The 18,238-nt window shown below is 47.9% G+C and overlaps 2 protein-coding genes across 2 annotated transcripts in view; one reads left to right on the top strand and one right to left on the bottom strand.

The window, feature by feature from the left end:
* LOC129384132 (aminopeptidase Q-like) overlaps positions 1–11,968 on the bottom strand; it is a 36,448-nt gene extending 24,480 nt beyond the window's left edge. The window contains exons 1-4 of the mRNA XM_055069289.1: positions 11,688–11,968; positions 6,949–7,141; positions 1,373–1,533; positions 110–229 (exon numbers count right to left, since the gene is read on the bottom strand). Of these exons, the coding sequence (XP_054925264.1) occupies positions 110–229; positions 1,373–1,533; positions 6,949–7,141; positions 11,688–11,851 (638 nt within the window). The 5' untranslated portion in view covers positions 11,852–11,968. The remainder of the gene's footprint in view (positions 1–109; positions 230–1,372; positions 1,534–6,948; positions 7,142–11,687) is intronic.
* Positions 1–18,238, top strand: part of LOC126528372 (uncharacterized) — a 336,775-nt gene that overhangs the window by 226,673 nt on the left and 91,864 nt on the right. The gene's annotated exons all lie outside the window — the stretch shown is intronic.

The raw sequence follows: 18,238 nt of genomic DNA, 5'->3' as shown, positions 1-18,238 counted from the left end.
CTACGGCGTGTTTCGTACTCAGACTGTTGTATTCGCACGTAAGACTCCAAAATTCGACTTTATTTTTGACAGAATTTGGGAATTCTGAAAAAGGCGCACTCGGACTTACTTAAAGCCTGCCCGAGAGCTGTGCCTGTTGAACGAAGGAAACACCCCGCGGGAAGCCCGACCTTCGTTGAGGAACATGATGCTCTCGTAACCGCCAGGATGCTGTACCGACACCAGACCACTGCAAGATGCGCGACGAAATGTCACAGTGTGCTTGCACTACAACGCCAGTGTTCAGCATAGATGCTGTACATCAGGCTGCGGACCTGAAAGTCAGCGGCTTTGTAGCTTATGAGCCACAACGTGTTTTGAAAAAACAAAAAAGAAAAAGCTATTCAGTGCGCATGACCCCGCTTCCTTAAAGGGACACTAAATGAACATACTGGGTCGACGTGGACTCTTTACATAATATTCCGTAAACCTCGCAACGCTTGTTTCGTGCCATGAAATGACTCAGCTTACGAGAAAATTTCGTCTAAAATATCCGAATACCTTTACCGTAATTCAACTCTCTGCCACCCAACCGGTAGAGTGGTGGCGTTGCATAGGCTATCGCCACCCTCCGCTCTCACCGGTGAGCAAAACGGCGCCCGCAAAACGGCGGTGGTATTTTTTGTGCAAAACGCGAACGTGTGCGGCCACGGAGAATCCGAGCGAAGGCAGTCTTGGATTCGCCGCTGTAGCTGCTTTCGGTCAAGTGGCGCGGACCGTTCGGGCATCCCGCGACATCACGTGGAAGTTGAATTGTCTGCCACTGGCATGCAGTTTGTGCGAGGTTCGCGAGCCAGCAAAACCAGATCAGCCCTACGCGATAACGAAACTACTCAAACGCGAAAGACCGGGTCATGCATAGTCTAGCTAAAACGAAACCTTCCGAGTGAAATATAACTGGACAAGTGACATTTTTCTTTATATAATACGTTTTATAATGCAGTACAATGATCTTTTTATAACGAGTGGTTGAGTACCAGTGACAGAGTTTATAAGGAGTGCCTTCGTCATCGGGCAAGTATGGAATGCACCGGGGGAGTCTCTAATCGTGTGCTGTATTTACCTATATTTTTCGATTACTAAGGCCCTGTTCGCTACAATATTGAGGCCTCGGAGATTCTAGTGCACTAATCCATCACTTTGGCTTGACTTAATATTGGCCTTTGGTGTCCCGTCATTAGCTGAAATTTCGCGCGCATTTTCACGTTGCGGCGCTGGCTGTACGCCTTACACTACGAAAAGGACGTTAAAAATTTCCACGTAGTTATGGCAAGCCCAAAGGCAACAACACTTTGCACAACTCTCACAGTGTAAGAGTGCAGCACATGCGCACGTTTTATGTTCGGGGTAGCGCAGCGTCTCTCCCTCGAAAGATATCGCCACCATGTAAGTTCGCGGTGGTATGAATTGCCTGCCCGTAGCCTTGACGATCAGCATGCCACTGCTGCGAAGCCGCTCGAACAGCTTGACCGTGAAGTTTTTCTCTGTGACATCCTGGAAGAAGACAGGTGAAAAAAGAACAAGGTTTTGATGAAAGGCGTAATCTTACGACACGAATTCCAACACATATATATCTGGCTCTTTTCCTTTACCTGTCTGTTTCCTTCCTCGTGCCTCAGTGCGTACCATCGGGCTGATGGTACGTAGGGCTGACCTTTCTTACCTGTACTTTTCAATAAAGCTTTGCAAAAGCTTTCTTACTCTCATTCTCTTTTAGTTAGTCTTCAATTAAAGTGTCACTTTTGAAAGATCGTTCTGTGCGTCATAAGGCTGCAAAAAATTTTGCGTAGATTCCCTTGTCAATACTTCAGAAGGTTCACTTCAGTGAGCACATTGTTGAACTCCGTTTTTCATTAAAAATGAGAAATGTTAAGGCTTGGTCGGCAATAAGTCTTGATTGAGCCGGTTCTGCTTTTTGTCGAATCGTTGTTTCTTAGGTTCGGGGGCTGGAGCCCTATAGCGTAAAACTATTTCAATGTTCGTGACACTAAATTTACCTAACCGTGCAGGTAAGCATAGGGCGGTGACCCGCAGTCTTCTTCGAACCGCCTAATGAAACGCTTTCCTCGTTTGTAGGGGGTCGCTTCTGTTTGATTCCAAAGTGAATGGCACTGCCTACTTTAGAGTTTTTTTTTTCACTATCTAATTGGCGGACAAGAGGCGAGGAGCCCGCAGAAGTGGAAAGGGATTTAGTGGGGCCAAGCTAGCGCAGCCACTATAGATGGCCAGATGAGGGAATCGGTGCCGGCGCTTGCGATTGGTCCGCTTCCCCCTTACTTAGCTTGCTGTGGGTGGTCGAAAATCGCAGCGAGGTGCAACGTAATGTTTAAAAAAATGCCGCTGAAACGCATCCTCAGCAAAGAAGAGTTACGAGAGCAATGTTGTACACGTGTCAAAATGTCTCCACAACGTTCCACTGCCACGTAAAAATTGTTATTACACATACATAAATCATTTCTTTCCATTTCTTTCCGGCAGCTCTCGGTAGCCAGTACCAGAGCGATAGGCAGGCGAACGTCTTCTATTCCTGCAATGTCTCTTGCTATTCCAAAAATAAGGTCAGTTTCGCTCGGCATATTAGTGAATTTTTAATACGTACACGTCACTTTGACGTGGTGAGTTTTTCGCAGTTTTGTGACGTTGCCTGAAAGAAAGGCGAAGTGGGCGGAGCCCGAAAGCTATCGACCAATAGCGGATGGCCGTCGGCAAGAGAGATGTGGAATCAGAAATAATTATTTTTGTTTTGTTCGATCTAATCATGCATGCGCAGTCTGCACGCGTCCTATGATATCGTAAGTTCTCGCGGCTTTTGTGACGTCGCGGGACAGACATGCGAAGTGGGCGTAGCTCGAAAAGGTTTTACCAATTGTGGAGGGCTGATAGCAGAAAGGGAATAGAAACAGTTTGGAATAGCTTTATTTTATAGCGCCCCTGGTTTACTATAACGCTAAAGTTCACCTCATTCATTCGTAATGTTCCACTTAGTTGTAACTCCTTGGTTTCACGGTAAGTTTCAAGGAACGCCTCAATGTCACGGCTTCTAAATAAGCGAAAGGTATTGCGAACGCTATAAAGAAACGGTACTTGCAGGATAAGAAAAAAAAAAGCGATTTGCAATTTCCCGTTGTGAAATCCGTTAGGTCGCGCAACGGGTTGTGCAATTGTGTACGCGTGATTGTGCGCCTTTACGCAAGTGCTTCCCTCTCGGCAAAACAAAAAGAAAAAAACAAACATCCACCGCACCGTACTTTCACTTCATTTGCGTTGCCGATCTCCGCGGTAGGGTGCTCAAGAAATGCGGCACTTTCGTCATCGACGGCGGAGCTGAAATCACTTATACCCGTACTTTCCATTCGTTACGCAACATGCACTAAACTAGGTTTGGTCCTAATAAGAATTCGTGTTTTTCTTGCCGTCAAGATTGCCCCTGCTCGATCCTGTGTATTGCACCTCTGCCACACTCTAGTAGCGCGCGCACGCTTCTACTTTGCATATTAACTGGTACCGCCTAGCCTGAGTACGACTCCTCTCAACGCAAGATTGGCGCGAACGGCTAGATATATATTATTACGATATCATCGAGCGATGCTCAAGAGACAAGCCGCCGCGAGAACGACGAAGAAGTTGGTCGGTGCCCTTGGCATCAGCGAGTGTCAGCCTGGCTGCCTGGCTCCAGTGTAAATAGCGTGTAAATAGCGTCTTTCGTCTGTGTCTTTCCACACGTAACATTTCTGGTGGAGGTGCGGGGTACAGCCTGATCCCGACAAAACTCGCGCTGTCCGAGAGTTTCCTTTTCCGAAGACAGCCGCAGACGTTCGAAGTTTTGTAGGGCTGTGCTCGTACTTTCGTCGTTTTGTTCCAGATTTTGCGACAATTGCTAGGCCCCTAACAAATCCTTTGAAGAAAGGCGTACAATTCACGTGGGGTACTGCAGAAGATGCCGCCTTCTCTCGTCTCGTCACGCTCCTAACCTCACCACCCATTCTCGCCCACTTCGACCCTGATGCCCCTACAGAATTACGTACCGATGCCAGCGGTCATGGCGTAGGTGCCGTCTTAGCCCAGCGTCAGCGTGGCAAGGATCGCGTTATTGCTTATGCGAGCCGCCTCCTAGCACCATCAGAGCGCAACTATTCCATTACGGAACGCGAATGCCTTGGTGTTGTCTGGGCGGTTGCGATGTTCCGTCCTTACCTTTACGGTCGCCCTTTTTCCGTAGTCACTGACCATCATGCTCTCTGCTGGGTCTCATCGCTAAAAGATCCTACAGGCCGGCTTGGTCGATGGGCTTTGAGACTACAAGAATTTTAGTATTCCGTGGGCTACAAGTCTGGTCGCCTGCACCAAGACGCTGACAGCTTGTCGCGTTACCCTGTTGACGACACTGACTCCTCCAATATTACCAGAGCTGCTTGTGTATTCTCTGTGTCGCAGCTGCTTCATTTCGCCGACGAGCAACGTCGTGACGCCTACATCAGAGCACTCATCGACCGTTTTGAACACTCTCCGGCCGACACCACTCTACGCCTCTTCGTCCTCCGCGACGGTACTCTGTACCATCGTAACCTTCATCCGGACGGCTCTCAGTTCCTACTTGTCATACCTAAACACCTCCGCTCAACCGTTCTAGAAGGGCTTCACGACGCACCAACGGCAGGACACCTCGGCGTATCTCGAACCTATGACCGTGTACGTCGCCGTTTTTTCTGGCCGGGCCTTGCCCGTTCCGTACGACGTTACGTCGCCGCTTGTGAACTTTGCCAACGACGCAAGAAGCCTTCCCAGCCCCCCGCTGGTTACCTGCAGCCGCTCGACATCCCTGCTGAGCCCTTCCACCGTGTCGGCTTAGACCTTCTCGGCCCATTTCCGGAATCTACATCAGGAAACAAGTGGGTTGCAGTCGCGCCGGACTACGTTACCCGCTACGCCGTAACCCGCGCTCTTCCGACGAGTTGCGCAACTGATGCTGCGGACTTCCTCCTGCATGATATCATTTCGATTCATGGTGCTCCGCGTCAATTGCTAACAGACCGTGGCCGTACGTTCTCAGCCAAAGTCATTGACGACATCATGCGAGCCTGCTCAATACAGCATAAATTTACCACCTGCTACCACCCTCAAACGAACGGCCTCCCACTGAGCGTTTGAACCGCACCCTTACAGACATGCTATCCAAATACGTTTCAGACGACCACCGTGGCTGGGATCAGGCTCCACCTTACATTACATTTCCGTATAACTCTTCCCGTCTCGAAACTGCTGGCGTTTCGCCTTTTTGCCTCTTGTATAGCCGTGAACCGACACTACCACTGGACACTGCGCTTCCGCCCACCACAGCTTCAACTAGCGCTTATTGCCCGTGATGCTATCGCCCATGCTGACCGTGCTTGCCAACTTGTGCGCACTCGTCTACAAGTCTCTCAAGGCAAACAAAAGCAACGCTACGACCTCCGTCACCGTGATGTCCATTTTGTGCCCGGCACCCTCGTGTTGCTTTGGTCACCATCGCGTAAAGTCGGCCTTTGAGAAAAACTGCTTTCCTCTTACACAGGCCCATATCGCGTGATACGCAAAGTGACCGATCTCACCTATGAAATCGCTCTAGCCACGCTCACTACGTCCTCCGCTGTAACAACCAGTGACATTGTCCACGTCGCCCGACTCAGGCCCTACAACTCTCCATGCACCTTGGATATTTAACAGCACCGTGACGGTGCTTTTGCCGACGGGCGGTAATATTACGATATCATCGAGCGATGCTCAAGAGACGAGCCGCCGTGAGAACGACGAAGTTGGTCGGTGCCCTTGGCATGAGCGAGTGTCAGCCTGGCTGCCTGGCTCCAGTGTAAATAGCGTGTAAATAGCATCTTTCGTCTGTGTCTTTCCACACGTAACAATATTCTTGTTGTGTGACTTGATGTTTTTGTTTTCTTTTTGATGTCAGTCCTTACTGTAAAGCAAATCGGACCAGGTGGAGTAAAAGAGAATGGTGTTACTTGCTATGCACATTGCAAAGTTAGAGGACAAGGTGCCTTTGCCAGCTTTTACTGCAAGAGGCATTCGCTGCAAATTACCTCTGCAGTGGTTTTTGAGCAACGCAGACGCATTTGTGCTTGATACTTGGAAAAGCGTTGTCGGCTTCATAAGTGAACGAGCGAGAAATGTTGCCGCAACCTTCCCCTTAAAGTAACCAAATATAGTTAAGGTATACGCTGCAGATAGCAAAGCTAACTATGTAATGCTACCAGAAAAGCAACCGAGATGCAATCAAGCAATATGACCCTTGGCAAAAACACAGCGCGCTGTTCAATATTTATGCGAGAAGTGCCTCGCACTGTTGACTCAGCAACGTATGGTAGTAAATAGTAGCAAATGTACTTTCCTTTAACGCGGCTTATCAGAGCAAAATAATTAATACGAAAGACACGCTGTAGTTAGTGGCACGTTAGTTTGCTGGATACAAGCCTGAATGTTTCTGCAATACCCGCTATTACTCGTACTTTTATGGGACTTCAGGTAATACTATGTTTCAATTTACTTTAGATATCGTTCTGTGGTTCTACGCACTGACTGCACGATATGATTGTCGTGCGCGCCTTAGTGGAGGACTACGGATTAATTTTGACCATCTGGGGTTCTTCTAAAGCTGAGTGCACCAGCGTTTTAAATTTTACTCCATCGTGACACGGCCACCACGGCCAAGTTCGAACGAGCTAGTGACGCGGCCACGACTGCGGGTATACGGAACCAACGTTACATTCACATAAAGAGTAGGGCAAACAACAGAGAAGCTTGAAATTGTCCGGCTCAGAATCGTCGCTCCATTTTCATTAGCCAGTGAGCTAGCCGGTCTGCCTGAAACTGGTCAGACAGTATGGCGCCGCCTAGCGAAATCCACGAGACACTGACCTCGACTGCGACGGACTTGATGTGCAGACTAGGGGCCGCGTGCAGCAGGAGGTACGAGGTGTTCTTCCTACAGATGACCTTGATGCTGATGTTCCCGCTGAACGTGACGTTGGTGGCTTTGATCGAGAGGGTGTACATTTCGGGCACGAGGTCCGTCGGAAGCTTGTCGGGCACGAAGGCGTCCCGATCAAACCTACGACCGGTCGCATGCGTATAGTCACGTGGTCAGCAAACGTCGCGAAAGAAAGGTTGCGACCACCTTCCTTTGCCTGCGAAATGAATTCTACTACGCGCGACTCGCCTTTCAAAGGTGCACAGGAGCCATTATTATTATTATTATTATTATTATTATTATTATTATCATCATCATCATCATCATCATCATCATCATCATCATCATCATCATCATCATCATCATCATCATCATTATTATTATTATTATTATTATTATTATTATTATTATTATTATTATTATTATTATTATTATTATTATTATTATTATTATTATTATTTGTGTGACCACACGGCCTTTTATTTTTCGTGTGATCCCGTGCGTTCATTTGAGCCCTCAGTTTCTCTTAGTTATCTTTTGTACATATTTTTTTGTCCTTCCCCTTGTGTAGAATAGCCAACGGGGCGGCTTTAAGGGTTAACCCTTCCTTTTTTTTATAATGCTTTCACCTGCCCCTTGTATCTTCGGAAGCTTTTAGAATTCTGCACGCCAGCGATTTGAAGCTAACGACCGTTCAGACGTGCAAATCTTATAAGCTTCTTTCTGGGAGCCCGCAGAAAGAAAGCGGTGGTGCTCGCTGATTTTAATGCGTTTGGATTTCAGTCGTCTTTAAAGTGCATGTTTGACACGCGTAGCAGACGACTAAATCTCGCAAGCCTGTCGTCGATGCGAGGCGTCTTTTTTTTTTTTTTTTCTTATTCCTTGAAATACTGCTAGTAAAATTGCGGCGACGATAGCGGCTCGCTGCGGCTTGAACTCTTTTACGTTCGACCTCAGTCTAGCTCAAAGTGTGTGTCGAGGGTATAGCGCCGCTGTGACACCTAAAAAACGCTGGGCCGGTATAAAGTAAAACTATTCCAATTTGTTATTTATTCCAAATTTGCCATAGCCCTCCCTGATTGGGTTCAATGGTTCGGGACCAGCCCATACGGGTGTGACGCACGCCCGTATGGGTTGGATGCGAACCATTCTGACCAATGAGGGAGAGCTAATGGCCGATTTCGAATAAAGAACAGACGGGAATAGTTTTACATTACAGGAGCCCTGCTTGGCCGCGCGTAAACAGTCTGGGCTTCCGAGACCTCCTGAATGCGGCAACAAGAGGGTTGATAAGCGCAGAGCTTTTGCCTATGCGAGTTCTTTTGTCGTTTTTTTTTTCTTTTTGACGCGCGCGGTGCCCTAACAGGAATGCAGGAATCTGGGTGGTTCGGGGGCCTGTCTTGAAAAGTGTTTGGCCTGAAACATGGTGACGGCCGCACAAATAAAACTTTCTTAAACTGAACTCTTCCTTAGGTGAAGTTCCAGTTCTCTCATTATCTATCTTTGGTGATGGTTTCCTATAATAATTTTCACGGTTAGTTCATTAGCTGCAACCTTTACTGATTAATCGCGTGAAAGTAGCTCCTAACAAGTCAGCGAATAAAACGGAAACACATGAGTAAAGCGGCGCATGGGGACCACAGCGCTTGTCGCCTTTCTTATTACCCTCCCACTTTGTCGGTAGTGTTCATGTTTAACATATTTTCACACCAAGCGTCAGGTAATTTTTTTTAAAGTATGTAATGATGCAGAAAGTAGTGTGTTTACGTGTTGCTTTAGGAGAGACTCGGCCATTGCCAGACACAGAAAGCCTTATTCGCTTCGCGCATTCACGGCGTCATGGCTTTACAAGAAAGGTGCCCCTGGTCCGAAGCGCCCTCTTCCTACCATTCCCTTCCACAGAAAGGCACCGTAGCGCCACTTTTCGCTGTGGACTATTGTAAGAAGCTCCGTGATTATGAGTCTTACGTCCAGCATGCCTTCCGCGCGGGCAATCTCGGAGGCGATGTCGCAGCTATATGTAGTTAATGGTTCAGCGCGGGATGAACAGGGAGCGCCTAGCCACGTCGGCGCGCACCGATAAATGCAGTGTCCTGGCGTGGAAATAGGTTAGCTTGAAACATTCCGCAAGGTGGCAGCACACGCATACATAGCAGCGAGTAATGCGTGCGTAACCACATAAAGCGTAGACGCACCTGTCATCTGAGGAATAAGAACCTAGCCGTAAGCGCGCATATGCGGATACCCCTTTGGCTGTTTGTGTGAGATGCGATAGTCATTGACTGCGCAAAACAATGCACGGATTTGTTGTCACATTCGGAAATTTCGCCGCTGTTCACTTTTCCCAGTTAAGTCGTAGCTTTAATGGCGGAGAACTGTCACCAGACCAGGTTATCCGTTAGGTATTTGTAACCTATAAAATACCAGTATAGTAATAGTGCAGTCGGTTGAGAAAAAAATAGTAACCACGGTAGAAAAGCTTTAGAAGTTTTGTTTTAAAATTGTGATTTAAAGCACCCCTTCATGAATTTAAACACACAAAGTTTTTCCCCTGCAGAGGAAATAAACACCACAGGCAATACCAGGATGTGTTCGAGGCACTGTGCTTCAGCAACTAAGAAATATTCGGGCGTATTTTCACAGGGGTGCCGGCTTTCCAGTGTTGTCGCTTCATGACATGGTCGCGTGGACCGATAGAAAGCACGAATCAAACAAACAAAAGGATGGTAAGTAGGGAAAGCAGACAGGCGTGAGGGTTCCTTTATTACCCTACACTTTCATGGCTGATTGGAAGCGCAAACACACACAATGAAGAAGGAACGAGGCAGAACGAGCACCCTGCATTGCGCTCGTTGCGTCTCATTCCGTTTTCGTTGTGTGCGTTTGCGCTTCCAGTCAACCGTGAATCTACACCAACGGGCACGGTTATCCACTCTCCTGCCCTACACCTTTCCTTGCCAATGTATATTTAAAACAAGCAGGGCTCCATCTTGAGAGGAAGTAGTGTAGGACTCGCAGTTTGCATAATTCATTTTATAAGCAACAAATAGACGATGCTCTGTGCTCGCATTATTTGCCTACTAAAGCTCCGTGTTAGACGTTATTTACCTTTCACTAACGCAAGTAACATCAATCGCAGACTACACTGGAATGAACGTGGTCAGACAATCTTGAGCTGAAGAACTGAAAGTGAATTCTGAAGCCTCTGTTCCTGCTCTTCTACGCACTGGGGATGCCACAAACTAGTCGTGCTTTAAAAAAAAAGTTATTTCGACCAGTTTTTTGTCCCCAGTATGATTTTTTAATGTCGTATCTTTTTTTATCATTATATTGTCACGTGGTAGTGACGGTGAAGAAAAGCAGCAATACGGTGGAATACAAAACTAGCTTTTATTTGGCGAACCTGTGCCCACAAAAACAGGCTACACTTATAGCACAACGATAGCGGCGAACACGGTCGGCGATCGTCGGAAATCTGATCAGCGAGTCAAGCGCGTCGGCTTTTATACAGCAGTCGTCGAATGTTCCAGACTAATCGTTCGGACCCGCGTACCTTCCACAAAGTTCTATATCATTCGCGTCACACGATGAAATCAGATAACACAACGTTCAGCGACAACAGATAGCCGGGTAGAAGTATCGATAACTTTCCAGAAACTTCGGATACATGCAGGCGCGTCCCGCGCTGTGCGATTACATTTGTTAGGTGGCGAAACGTGGTCGCCCGATAAAGATAACTACACGTGTCAATATAAATATAGAACATTTACAGTAGCAAATGAATAAATATTTGAGGGCCACAGGGCATACATACTTCGCACCTCCTTTTTTTATGATTTGCACTTCTTCCTTTCGGAATGCAAAATAAGGTTGTGCTGCCGCCGATGCATAATTCAGTAGCACGGATTACGAAGTCCCTCGTGCATGTGGCTTTAGGTACCTGACAACGTGTTCTCGCTGCGTGCTTGAAATGCCACACTTTCCAACTCACGCTGCAGTTAAAATTATTTACTTGTATTTTGGTCAGAACGGTGCGGTGCGTCATCAGCATTTATTGTGAACGCATATGTATTGTAACGAGTTAACAGCGACTTGTGGAAATAGCCACTAAAAATACGACTCTTACGTCAGCTCTCCCTCTACCTTTGCCCCATACCCATAAAATACAAAGAAAAAGAAAACGCAGCACTGCTCGAGCCCAGAGTACAGTAACACAGACGGCGATAGCTCCGAGCACTTATCGCAATAGTCAGGAATTCCAACGCTTAGCGCTCCTGTAATCAGCTTGTGATCAAGATATCCGCACACCATGTGTTCCAGCTTCGTTCGCCCAGCTTTCTTCTCGGGGCAGTTCTTCTTTCAAGAATTAAGCCACGTAGTCGACTAAAGCCACTATCATTCCAGGTGAGGTCAAGAAGCACGCAGGAGCTATTAAAAACTAAATAATGGGATTTTACATGCCAAAACCACGACCTGATTATGAAGCGCGCCGTGGGGGGGTGGGGGGGGGGGGAGCTCCGGAAATTCAGGACACCTGGGATTCTTTACCGTGCACTTAAGTCTGAGGACATGGTTGTTTTCGCATTTTACCACCATCAAAATGCGGCAGGCCGTGGCCGAGATTCAATCCCGCGACCTCGTGCTAAGCAGCCGAACGCCACAGCCATGAAATGAAGCATGGACTCACCATCCGGACAGCTCTCGTTCCATTAGGTCGCCGTGCGGGAACGCTATGCGGTACAGCTTGAAGCCGACGATGACAGTCGTAAACAGGGAGGCTACCGCCAGAAGCATTCGGGTGACGCGCGTGTTAAGCGGGTGCGTCTGGACCTTGATCCTAATTCGGTACATCGTCCGCAGCGCACAAACCTGGTGCCTGGAAACCTGAGGCAAATGACGACTGGTGCCGGCAGCGTTCAGCCCTGCGTACGTTGCCACGTTTCTCGGCACACGAGCACAAACCAGTCACACACGACAATCTGCTCTCCTGGCCGGCATACTGATTACTTTCTGCTGATCACCGCGCACATTGCATGTGTTCCGTTGTTTCCCACTAGCTTTAAGAGTATTTATCTTTGCAAACTAGCACGAAATTAACCCATTTGTCTGTGTATCGCCAGCATCTATTTGTCTATGAAAAGTTGTAAGTTGAAATCCGAAAGGCGAAGCACCGAGTGCGATAGCAAATTAGTAGATAGCTGTACGAAGTAAGGATAGTAGTTTTATCGGCCGTATAAACTTGTCAACATTCGCTAACTAAATTAACAATGATAGAATGCGCAAGCGTAACTTAACGACGACGTAGAAAGAAACAGACACACAGAGACAGTGCTGTCTGCCTGTTAGCTTCTCTCTACATCCTTGTTCAATCGCGCTTACACCTTCTATCATGGATTCAAATGAATTAGCCCGACAACGTGCTTTAACTAAATTAACCAGCACGATGTTACGCGCACACACATTTCGCTCGATCACAGCGGAAACTGTCTGTGAAATCTCTGGAGTTAGGAATCGCGGCAACAGCCGCGAGCAAATTGACCTCCGGGCATCTGTCGCTTCAATGCCCACGAAATGTCGAAAACACCGCGCATAGGAAGCTACTGCCACTACGCGCACTCTGCAAACATCGCAGATCGCTTTGAAGATGACGCCTGCGCGGGCGCGCACTTTAGCCACGCCGCCGACGGATTTCGGGACACACTAGCGCCGGCAACGCTCCCTACCGCGTCCGCCAAAGGCGTCTATTGCGGCGTCCGCGATTCGCGTGGCCAACGCCACAGTAAACGCAGCCGTTTTCTCCTCTGTATGGAGCGGCGGGTGAGGAGGACATCGAGGCCCAGTAGCAGCTGCCTGAGAAGAACGCCCCTCCTCCCTCGCCTCACGCCCTTGTCTTGCGCGCCACAGGCGAGGGCACGCTAAGCGCTGTGTGTGTCAGATGTGCCTTCTGTTGTCCTCGTCAAGCTTGCGCTATAATAAAATAAGATATGCCGTACCGACAAGCCCCTATTGCTATCCGCACGCTATGGGCCGCGTTCCTCGCTCGCGCACGCGAGATACAGCCGCGTTCGCCGGCTCAACCTTAGACGCTTTCACTTATACGGAACCTCACGGCGACGGCGAGAACAGAAATGCAGCTGGAGTGCCCATATAATTTCTATCGCAATAAAACGTTGATAGGCAGTGCTGGCCCGGCATTTGAACCGTTATTCCGTACTAACTTTGAAACCCCGACGACACTCACCGAAAAAACAAGAAACAATAAACAGGCCTTCGCTCCGTTCTTTCGCTAACAGAGCCATCCTTCAACTTGCTAATTACTTAATTAATTTTATCACCGCGTTTACTTCTATGCAGCACTCGGCTATTTTCATCGCTTTAATATGACGCCGATTTTATGTTTTGTTGCGTCAGTTTCCGAAGTTGACTTACTCCCATTTTCATTTATAATAGCGTTCTGCGTTTGGTATCTAGCCACATTGACATGTTGCTTCTAGAGTGTTTGCATCGCGGGCGTTTCATCGCAACTGGTGATGGGCACCACTAAGCACATGGCACTGGTCGTTACTGCAATAACTTAAATGCTCACCCTACAAGCTCACCAGACTTGGTCATGAAGGCACTCTCTGGTACAATGGCAACCGGTCTGTGATAACAAATCGGCTGCACTTTCAGGAGCGCGCTGCTGTTTCTATAGTTTGAACATAAACCGTCTGCAATTGTCCTAGCTATGTCGTAGGCTCAATGATTAGGATTTCAAGAGTTGTACGGAATCTTTCGTAGCTAGGCTAAATCGTTGCTAGAAAGGTAAAGGCGATGTCGACCATATAGATAAAAAAATTCACACACATCTCAGTTCCCCTGTCTCAGTATTTCTCAGGGATCTATAAGCATGCGGCTCTGGCTCGATCACCCCGACAGTATTGCAAACGTTGCCCATCTCCACTTTTGTGAACAAGGTTCACAAAAGCGTCGTTGCATAATGTGTCGGCGCTTTCTTTTAATTTTTTTTCTTGAAAAACTGACTATACGTGGAGTGAAGTGCACTGCGAAGTACAGGCTAAACTGCGAGTAAATGAATAAAAGCAAAGGACAGACCACCCATTTGTTTAACACTGTCTTCGCTCACTCGAACAGCGCAACAATCGTAGTCTTACCGCAGTCAGGGCGTGTCCTTCTGTTGCTTATTTGATGAAGCTTATAATAGTCGTTGCCACTACGTATTCAGAGTTCGCAAAGGCTTCCTACGAACCACTGCAGGGGCGGAAAAATTTTCATCGTCGCGCGATAAGAACGGTGCGGGCTATCTGAGACAAGAACGTGGATACAGCATATACCTTTCTATCCAGCGGCAGTAAGAACAGTGCTGGAGCAAAAGCAAGCACAATTTGCCAATTTGTAGTAACAATGTGCACTGCCCGGAACATGAGGACCAGGGCCCGTATTTACGAAACATTCATACGCTAAAAGCGTTCGTGCCAACCAATAATGATGTAGGACATATTATTATCGAAGGCCATCAGCCAATGAAAAGCAGCACTTCTTAACAAAATGGTTTGTGAATTCGGACCCAAAAACCAATGTATACACAAATGCGTCGTTTCCTTAGCGCTTCCTTGTCTCGCTGTTGTTTACGACGTTGTGCCTAGTACCCGAATAAACAGGAGTTTCAGCGGAGAGTGCACATGAAAGCATGTACTCTATGGACAGCACGCTAACTGTAGCGTACAGAAATTTGAAATAGTATGTTACAGTTAAAAGCACCAGAGAAATATCGGTACATGAATCATCCAAATCCTACAGACTAAAAGAAAATTGCAACCGGATTTTCTGTGTACGATGAAGCAGTCAAACTAGCTCAAAGTTAAGGTTGCGCCGCTAAAGCTTTGTAATTATTTTGTTTAAAGAGAGCCATATTTAATTTTAAGTCTCGCGCGGAGCTGTCACAAGATAGAGTAAATGGACGGCGGAAGATAAGGCTTCAGATTGCGTTAAGGCTCATTGCATTGGTGGAAGGTGGCGAGAAGGCCCGATGTTAGTAAAAGCACAGTGGGTGATAGATGTTGCCTGTTATGAGATTGTTGCTTCCTTTCAGATAACGAAATGCGTATTTAAGAACAGCAGGAGCTCGAACGCCTTACCTTGCACAGTATGGCCACGGCGTTCTTCTTCTTCTTCTTCTGTCTCGCATCACGCAAGGAAAACACTTCCCGCGCTCGCCGGATATCTACTAACACCTGACGGAAATGTTCCACAGCTGAAGTTGCCTAAAATAACTCAAAATAAAGAACTGGTCAAGAAGCTTAACTAGGAAAAGGTTGTGCTTGTTATCTCGCACCTTTCTGCGACTGAACGCAAACTAGGACATGGAATTTTTACTTGTTTGCTGCTTTATGATGTAAAAACGAGATTAGAGTTGTCCAAAGGTGATAGAGTAGTCGCCATTTACTGGGAAGTGTTCTACTCTATAGAGCGGTGGTGAGTGAAACCAAAAATAGACACACAAATAAAGAACAGCCGGAAAACCGCACGTAGTAAGAAAAGCTGCAGTTACGCTCTGTATCCAAAATAATATTTACTGTCCTTCATGGCCCCTGTTTTGAATTTTCCCCACACGGACGTGTCTCACTCAATCAGGGATTTCTTGTCTTGTCTTGTCTTGTGTCCCAGACAATGGCGCATACCCACTATGGGGGATTGGCCAAGAAGCAGGCGGTTTTTCGTATGCTTAGTAGTAAAGCCAAACTAGATCTTTTAAGCAACAAAACGTATATCAGGCTAATTTCTTCCTTCCTTACTTTTACTGTTTTCTTTAAAGTCCTTCTCTTTTGAAGCATTCAATGAATCGCCTTTTTAGTTCGTTTAAATTTAATGTTTCAATCATCTGGCCTGACTTCGCAATGACGTTAGCGGTTTTACCTTGTCGAGTTCATTTCTTTTCTTTAAATAAACAAGTGCGCGTGTAACTACCCGATTCTTTGCCGATTCCCCATTGTGCGTATGCGCCATATTTAAAGACGTATCAGCATCATCAAGATGTCCAACATGGCGAGAGTGATATGGTATGGTATGGTAAAACTTTAATGAAGTCCTGCAGGTCGTGAGTATTCACGAAGCTACCCATCATAAAATTGTATGCATAGTACGATACCCACAAGCTTTCAGTCGGTATTAGTTGAAAAAAGATTTGACCACCCGCGCGCGAGCGATCATTCCTTCGTTTCTTTTATTTTCTTTTTACCTTGAAAGTAGCTCTTCACACTATATTCTTTCGCTTTTCGCTTGCCCGACGGAATCGGAATACGTATTTTACGAACACTGTATATAAAAGCACGGGTGTTCTTATTCATTTCAGAGACTAATGACAAATGTTTAGCGCGATTAGCGAATTTCGCAGCGTTCGTAGTAAAGTCACCCAGCTTCAATCAATTGTAACGTAACGACGCACATTCACCGTCTGCACCCGTGTAACCCACTCCTGTAACAGCCTGAGGGCAAAGGGTATGCTTGAATGAAATGAACGCAATGCGCGGTTGTCATGAAACGAAACGTACGTACCATGGCTCGCCGAGACCCTGTGGACTATAGAACACGGCTGCCCTTCCCGATATTGCCAAGGGCTATGGTTCAAGTGGTTAACCATGCTAAAGGTTCCCTCATACGAGATGCACGCGGTAGCGCGACATTGTCCGCAGCCAAATAAGCAATTCTTTTACGTAGGAACACGACGCAGACACATGTTTTTGAGGACACGATTTCATTTCATTGAAGTATGACGCTCGACTGCTCCAAGCAGTCCAGGTCACGACAGTTTTGAACACGTTATTTTGCTCTTTTCCCCGACTCAACAGTGCACCGAAACCCACGTTACACGGCAAGACAACCACGAGAAGCTAGTGACTCAGAAATGGCGTTACATCTTTTATGACATGGCTCAAACGTCTAAAAAGCTGAGCACCTAGCCTGGAGAAACGACGCTGCTAGTCCCCGAGTGCCACCTTGGCTCTGCCGCAACCTTCCGTTTTCACCGCCGTTCGAGCGATCGAGCTGCCACGTCTTTTCACGAAAAGTCTCGCTGGCCGTCACCACTACTCACAGTCTTGGCGCGTTGCCTCCCCGTCGATAAAGTTTCCTGGCGCTGAACACGAGTCGCTCACATGGCTGAAGCTTTGAGCCCTGATCCCGGTTCCGCGCGTTCAACTCTAAACATCCCACGCTGAGATGCCAGTCATGTCTCGCAACCCACGAGCATGCGTGTCAGCAGATGAGCAGTAGAGCTTGGTTGGCCCAGCGAGAAGTCCCTTGGCCTTACTCACAGCTGCAAGTGGCGTCGTTGTGCCAAGCGTGAAGCCTCACTGAGGCAACGTCGCCATCGCGACTCCCGGCGCGACCTAGTCGGTGGACGGTTGGACGTGGCGAAGACCCGCTGCAGCCTCGGTGGGCCCGCGGTGCATGAGGATGGCTGGGCGTCGGGGATGGGGCAGCGCGCTCTTGGGCCTAGCAGCCGGAGCGCTGTCTCCGCAAGCCCGACGGGCTGCCGTTCTTGGCGGCGAGCCGACCGAAGCCGCACTTGCGGCGCCGCAGCGAGTCGAGCACCACGGTGGCCGGGTTCCAGGGGTTGGCGCCCGTGTTCGTGGGCCCGCGGTCCTCGCGCAGGCGCGCCTTGAAGTCGCCCAGCTTCCTATCCAGCTTGTAGCCGAACAGCGTCAGCACCCGGTCCACCGAAGACATGGCGCTCGTCCTTTCTTGGGGCCCGGCTCTCGCGCCTTCTGAGCCCGAGGCGCGGCCGCTCGGGAGAACGCGCTGCTGGAGCGAGGTGCTTTCCTCTTCTTCCTTTTCGTGATACCTTCTACGTGTTTGTAATGATTGCCTATTAATAACAATACGTAAAATTTACCATCAAATATATTTATTTTCTCACCATTGGGCCATTTGCCCCGTAAGATTTGCTATCTGTAGCCAACCATGTCGATTTGTCTTTTTGTGTGCTCATTACATATGTACGCGCCACGTATCAAGGAACTAGCGTCAACATCAACAATGAGCGGTGACCAAACCAGCGTTACTGGGACGAGCTGGTTCTAGTAGCGTTGGTCCGAACTGCGCTTCGACAACAACGGCTCCCTCCTCGTAATAATGAAAGCCAGCGGCACGCAACATCGAAGAGAAAAGTTCCCAGATATGGGCGGCAGCTCCACGTGACACCAAGTCTTCCTCGTAGTAATAAAGCAGGCGATGAAG

The sequence above is a fragment of the Dermacentor andersoni genome, chromosome 9, assembly GCF_023375885.2.
Source record: "Dermacentor andersoni chromosome 9, qqDerAnde1_hic_scaffold, whole genome shotgun sequence".
In the NCBI taxonomy this organism is placed as follows: Eukaryota; Metazoa; Arthropoda; class Arachnida; order Ixodida; family Ixodidae; genus Dermacentor; species Dermacentor andersoni.
This window is presented reverse-complemented; position numbering and strand designations above follow the sequence as displayed.